The sequence below is a fragment of the Schistocerca gregaria genome, chromosome 7 (assembly GCF_023897955.1).
Source record: "Schistocerca gregaria isolate iqSchGreg1 chromosome 7, iqSchGreg1.2, whole genome shotgun sequence".
NCBI classification, from domain to species: Eukaryota; Metazoa; Arthropoda; class Insecta; order Orthoptera; family Acrididae; genus Schistocerca; species Schistocerca gregaria.
The window spans coordinates 242,637,580-242,644,811 of record NC_064926.1 but is presented as its reverse complement, the minus strand read 5'-3'; the positions used below and the strand labels follow the sequence as shown (position 1 = coordinate 242,644,811).

General features: G+C 39.1%; 1 protein-coding gene across 1 annotated transcript; it reads left to right on the top strand.

Moving 5' to 3' along the window:
- Positions 1–4,370: 4,370 nt before the first annotated feature.
- On the top strand, positions 4,371–5,177 carry LOC126282364 (tigger transposable element-derived protein 6-like). The gene has a single exon (XM_049982022.1). It carries the CDS (start codon positions 4,371–4,373, stop codon positions 5,175–5,177), a length of 807 nt encoding a protein of 268 aa, XP_049837979.1.
- The last annotated feature ends 2,055 nt before the right edge of the window (positions 5,178–7,232 follow it).

The window sequence follows — 7,232 nt, the reverse complement described above, 5'->3', positions numbered from 1 at the left end:
TACCACGAGCCCAAGGATAGTCTGTACGGTCGCATTACTGACAAGGACTACGTGACCAGTTTAGCTGATCGAGCCTATCTCATAGTACAACGTTTGTTCCTCATGGGTGATGCTGTTCAAAGACGACAGGGCTCCTGCTGTTACACGACTAGTTTTGGAAGCACAAGGGTGAATTTTCACATGCCAGTGACCACCACAGTAACCAGATTACTGGGACTCCGTGGTCTACTTTAGAGACATTAGATTAGTTGAGGTTAATTATTCATTCCATAGACCACCAAACAAGGGAATCCTCCTGGGTTTGGAACATGTCAGATAAACACATTACAAAAATGTAATTAGAAAAACTTGAGTTTGATTAACTTTAATGATCCTCAGTCAATAAACAGTAAAATTATGTGCATGAATTAAATTTAAACTTCTAATATTTACAGGTATAGTACTTACATTTCTTTCATTAAATCCACCATTCAGACATTTGCTAGTTTCTTGGCTATTACAACCAAATACTGTCAAAAATTAAAGTAAATTATTCATTTCAGTGCTCCTCAGTTAAGAACAGTCAGATTGTGTACAAGATTTAAAATTAAACTTCCATTATTTACAGACTTAAGACTTACATCTGCTTTCCATACATCCATAATTCACACAGTAAGTAGTTACTTGGCTGTTACCACCAAGTCATGTCAAAAAGTAAGGAATAATAAATTTTCATTAAAATGGTCTACGGCACTTGTTGAGAAACTCATGGATGGAATAGAAGGAATTGGTCATCAAAAATTCTTTTAAACTATGTTTAAATTGTGTCTTGTCTGAAACTAAACTTTTAATGGTTGCTGGTAACTTACTGAAAATATCTGTTGCTGAATACGGGACTCCTTTCTGGGCAAGAGTAAATGATTTTAAATATTTATGTATATTATTCTTATTTCTAGTATTGATACTGTGTACTAAGCAGTTAGTTGGAAAAAGAGATGTATTATTTACAACAGACTTCATTAAGGAATAAATATACTGAGAGACTGTGGTTAATGTGTCCAATTCTTTGAATAGGTTTCGACATGATGTTCTTGAAGTTACACTACTCATTACTCTTATTATACGCTTCTGTACTCTAAAAATTATTTCTCTGTTTGTGGAGTTACCCCAAAATATGATACCATATGATATAATGGAGTGAAAATAAGCAAAATGTACCAGTTTTTTTTAATATTTATATCTCCTATGTCTGACATCACTCGCAATACAAACACAGACTTGTTTAGGGGCTTTAGCAGTTCGTTAGTATGTTGCTACCAACTGAATTTATTATAAAGTTGTAATCCGAAGAATTTTACACTCTCAGCTTCTCCTACTTCCATGTCATCATATTTGATACACACAAGAAGAAAATCTTTTGGAAGTTCTGAACTGCATATAGTGGGTCCTTTCAAAGTTTAATGACAGTGAATTGGCTATGAATCACTTATTAATGTCAGTAAACATTTGATTAGCAGCCCTTTCTAAATTTATATTTGATTTACTATGTACTGAAATGTTAGTATCATCTGCAAATAAGACAAACTTGGCATCTGGTAATGTAACAGATGACATATCATTAATATACTCAAGAGACAGTAGTGGACCTAGTATTGAACCTTGGGGAACACCACATGTAATTTCTTCCCAGTCAGATGATGTCTGATTGCCTACTGCTGAAGTGTTACGTAATGACACCCTTTTTTTCTATTAGTAAGATATGACTGAAACCACTTTGCAGCACTACCAGTGACGCCATAATATTTTAATTTGCTTGAAGGGAATGGTGCCCGGTCGCTATTCAAGTACATCAGCGTTTCCTGATGTTGCTACTTTTTTGCAAGAAGAGCAAAGGTTTCCCTTGAAAACCACGCAGGGCCTGTTTTCATCCATTTCAAGAGTATCAGAAGATGTTTTGAATGCGAACGGTTTCCTACACCGTAGTAGACATGATAATAAGCTGTGTTTTGGTGTTTAGATAGTTCTGCCCAGCCACTATATTTCTTTCCTCGAATATTCTGCGGCGAACGACTTTATTGTTTATCAATGCAACTAACTTTCTTCTCTTGTAACACATCTCAAACACCTTCATTTTCTTCTTTTCTGGTGCCCCATAGTCAATGATTTATTTCTATACAACGTGCTGCCTCAGTAGTACGCTCTTAGGAATTTGTTCCTCATATTAATGTCAATATTTGAAACTACTATACTTCTTTTGAGCCAGAAATGACCTATTTACCTGAGTTAGTCTGCGTTTTGTTTTATTTTATTCATTGTTGCTTTGAAATTCTGATTGAACATTAAGGCAAAAAGGCTGCATCCTTGTCTTGCACTCGTTTTAATCCTCCCTTCTTGGATATTATTGTATGTTACCTGTCTCTCTCGATACATTACACCTATTTTTCATAGCGGTTTCAACATCTTGCATCGTTTTACAGTGTGGAACTCTGTTTCTACGTTGTCAGATCCTTGAAAGCGTCTTAATTTCCTTCAGGTCTTGCTTTCATTGCCAAATGCAACCTCAGAACTGCCTCTCCTGTTCCTGTACCTTTCCTAACGTGTCCTCTGTTTTCTTTCCAATTTTTCAGTAAACTGAATTACATATTACAACTTCTTGAGGTCTTGTTGCCAAACTCTTACTTATTCGCACCATACTGAGACCACAGTGTACCTCAATCATTACGAACAATAACGCAACATTATGTAACTGTCTGTTATACTGTTGGTCTTTTCGTGATTTCAATCTTTCATCATTATTAGTACCATAAATTTGCCAACAAAGAAATTCTAAGACAGATTTTGAAAATCAGTATCGCGAGCCATGTATCCCATTGACCTAACGACATAGTCCACTCACATTAATGTGACTGCCAGCGATGTGCGAAGGAAACATGCAATAACCACTCACAGCAGCAATAGCAGTGGAGGATACAAAAACCTTGTCGGGGACACGCGGTAAGTTGTGCAGTCGTTGTTATACGGAAACGGGGCGAGTAATCTGTGGTGCAAAAGGATATGATCATTGGCTTCCGGGCCAAGGGTGCTACTATTTCCGAAACGGCAAAGCTTTTAAACTATTCGTGCATCGCCATGGTTACAATATAGCGTGCACATAAAATTGGCGTTATCCAAAACTGGCAAAAAGGCAACTGCTGTCCATCAAGGGCCATAGATGACAGAGCTGAACGTCGGCTGATGAGATATGTACCGGCGAATGGACCTGAACTGATTAGCAATCAATCAACTACATGAAGCAAAGACCATTCACCGAAAGTTGCAGGTTCACGAACCCATTCTGACTGCTGTTCATCGGCGATCGAGGCTCGAATTTTCACATCAATAACGTAACTGACATTCGGAAAAACATCATCCACACGATTCCCAACACTGCAAAAGTAGACAGCAGTGAGAATTATCGGACAATCAAGTTAAAAGCTCATGCATCTAAGTTGTTGACAAGTGTAGTATAGTCTACAGAAGAATGGAAAAGAAAATTAAGGACCTGTAAGAAGACCATCACTTTGACCTTAGGAAAGATAAAGAGGCTCCAGCGAGGCAATTCTGACGTTGTGGCTGATAATGGAAGCAAGACGAAAGAAAAATCAAGACACATTTATAGGATTTGTCGACCTGGAAAAAGCGTTCAAGAGTGTCAAATGGTGTAAGATGTTCAGAATTGTGAGACAAATACGGGTTTGCTATAGAGAAAGACGGGTAATATGCAACATGTACAAGAGCCAAGAGGGAACAATAAGAGTGGAAGACCAAGAACTAAGTGCTCGTATTAAAAAGGACGTAAGACATGGATGAAGTCTTTCGCCCCCCACTGTCCAGCCTATACACTGAAGAAGCAAACGCGGAAATACAGTATAACCTCATTAGCGCGAACTAGCATAAGACTAACTCACGGTTAACGCGAAAAAAATATTGGTCCCATCAGGAATACATTAGTTCTTATAGTATGTTTTATCGGTTAACACGAATTTCGGTTAAGGCGAATTTTGAACACTGTTTCAGTTCCTAGCGTAATTAAATTTTACTCTAACACAAACGTCCAACCTCAGAGTATTCTAAAGCGTAGTTTTTTTCTGAAACGAATCTAGGAAATATAGCTACAAAGCTAATTATACTTATTGTTGACTCGTTTTTAACGTATTGTAGGTCGGTAGCCGCGATTATCAACTCAACAATCAGCGTATTCTGTACAGTGTAAGACATTCAATAATGTATGCAACAGCACTTAGGAATGTACTCAGTGCCAGATTTGACAGGTGTTCTGTTAGTTGTAGCAGTATCGAGTTGGAACACTGAAAAAAAAACTATAGTTATAACTGGTACTGTAGCACGCGAAAATGGCAAAGAGGAAACTGACAGCTCTAAATGTACAGTTAAAGCTTAAGATTCTAAATGAAGTGGACCATGGTACCGAGAAAAAAGCAATTGCACAGCAGTTTGGAATACCTAAATCTACTTTATCCACGATTATTAAGAATCGAGAAAAAATTATTCATGCTGCGGCATCAGGTTCTGGAAACAAATCTAAACGATGTCGTACCGTCAAGTATGAAAAAATCGACACGATACTGCTAGAATGGTTCAGTCATATGCGTGCATCTAACATACCTTTAACTGGCCCTGTGATTCAGTCAAAGGCAAATGATATTGCTAAAGATATGAGTATCAAAGACTTTCGTTGTTCTGCTGGTTGGTTGTCTCGGATCCAAAGGAGACAATCAATTTCATCTCTACAAATTTGTGGTGAAGCAAATGAAGTTGATGAAGAAAGTGCGAACAACTGGTTGCATGAGTTCTACCGAGTGCGGGAAAAGTATGCCTCGTGTGATGTGTTTAACATGGCTGAAACTGGATTTTTCTACAATCTTTTTCCAAATCACACCCTGGGGGCAAAAGGAGATAAGTGTCACGGTGGAGCACGAAGCGAACAACGTGTGACTGTTGTACTGTGCTGTAATGCTGACGGCAGTGAGAAGTTTCGTCCCTGGATTATCGGTAAATCCGGGAAACCAAGTTGGTTTAAAAACATAAATATGGACACTTTACCTTGCATCTACTCTCACCACCAAAAAGCTTGGATCGATGGCACATCATTTGGCAAATGGATCTTCGTTTCAACAGGAGACATGTTCTTCTTACGTTGAACAGATGTACTGCCGATAACGTTCATGATGTGAACCTATCCAACATAAAGGTTCAGTTTTTTTCCACCCAACGCCACAAGCCGCCTTCAGTTTTTGGACCAAGGAATAATCGCTCTCATTAAGATAACCTATCACAAGAGACTTGTAAGAGCTGCAATCCCTGCTGCTGAAAACAATAGTGCAAGCGCAAATAAAAGCTATCGCAGCAGCCTGGAAGTCAGTATCACCACATCATATAGGGAAGTGCTTTAACAGAGCTTGGAGACATAGCAACATTGAAGATGTCCACGAGTTAGAAGATGCCACTTCACCTGATGAATGGACAGTTCTACAGGACGTTGTGAACCCTGGGGTTCGTTTCAAAGAATTCATTTGTGTAGATGACGATGTTGCCGTATGTGCTTCTGTGGAATTGGACGAGCCAAAAGCTGCGAACGAGGCGCAAGAAGGGCCATCAGAAGAAAGTGAAGAGGAGAGAATACAGATACCATTCCACCTACTCGTCAGGAGACGTTTACAGCCTTGGACTGTTTAGAACGGTTCGCTTCAACATCCGATGTCCTTGTTGGGTTTACGGACGCTATCATTACAATTGGTTGTGAAATTACAAAATATTATCATTCCCATGAACGTCAGCGAAACGTAACCGAATTTTTTCCAAGAAAGTAACGTACATAATTAGTGACTACTTGAATTTTACAATCACTTTATAGTGTTATAGGTCTACAATAACGTGATTGATAGTGTAGTGTATTACACATTAGTGTACTGCTGCACATGTATACTTATTAAAATCTGTGTTTTTCACTTAACACGAATTTTTTTAACACAGACGACTGATTTTTCGGTCCCATCGGATTCGTGTTAGCGAAGTTTTACTGTAAAAGAAGGGTTGAAGAGTAGAATTAAAATTCAAGAAAAAATCATATCAAGGTTGTTATCCTCAGCGAAAGTAAACAAGAATAACGGAATCTGCTGAATGGAATGAACAGCCTAATGATTACAGAATAGGAATTGAGAGAACATCGAAGAAACATGGAAGAAATAAGAGGTAGCAGAAATGTGAAAAGGGAGAATTTAACATGAGGATTGGTGATCAAAAAGTAGATGAAGTTACGGAAATCTGCCAGTGGGATACAAGATAACCTATGACGGAACAAAGAAGACATAAAAACCAGAGTAGAAATGCCAAAAAGGGCATTCCTGGACAAGAGAAGCCTACTGGTATCAAATATCGGCCTTAATTTGAGGAAGAGATATCTGAGAATGTACATTTGGAGCATACCGTTCTATTTTAGTGAAACATGAGCTGTGGGAAAACCCGAAAAGAAAGAGAATCGAAGCATTTGAGATGTGGTTGTGCTACAGATGAATGTTGAAAAAGTATGGTATGAGGAGCTTCTCCGGAGAATCGGCGAGGACATGAACATCTGTTAAGATATCACGGAATAACTTCTATGGTACTAGAAGCAGCTGTAGAGGAAAACAGACATTGGAATGTATCCAGCAAATAATTGACGTGGGTTGCAAGTGGTACTCCGAGGTGAAAGAGAGGAATTCGTGGTGGACCGCATCAAACCAATCAGTACCCGTAACTGCCAAAACTGGACGTCCACTGAGTGTCCTATTCATGTTTTATGCTACTCATATGACAGATGGATGTTGGTGTGTACGGCGTGAAATGCCTACAAACAAACACCCTGCAAACAGGAAGGAGTGTTAAGGTCTTTGGAATGTTTTCGTGGTATTCCCTGGGCGACCTCGTCATTCTGGAAGGTTCAAATGGCTCTGAGCACTATGCGACATACCTTCTGTGGTCATCAGTCGGATAGAACTTATAACTAATTAAATCTAACTAAGCTAAGGACATCACACACATCCATGCCCGAGGCAGGATTCGAACCTGCGACCGTAGCGGTCGCTCGGTTCCAGACTGTAGCCCCTAGAACCGCACGGCCACTCCGTCCGGCATTCTGGAAGGGGCAATGGATAACACAAATATGCATGTATCCTTGGGGACCTACATGCAGTTTAGATTTTCCTCGTCACAATGGC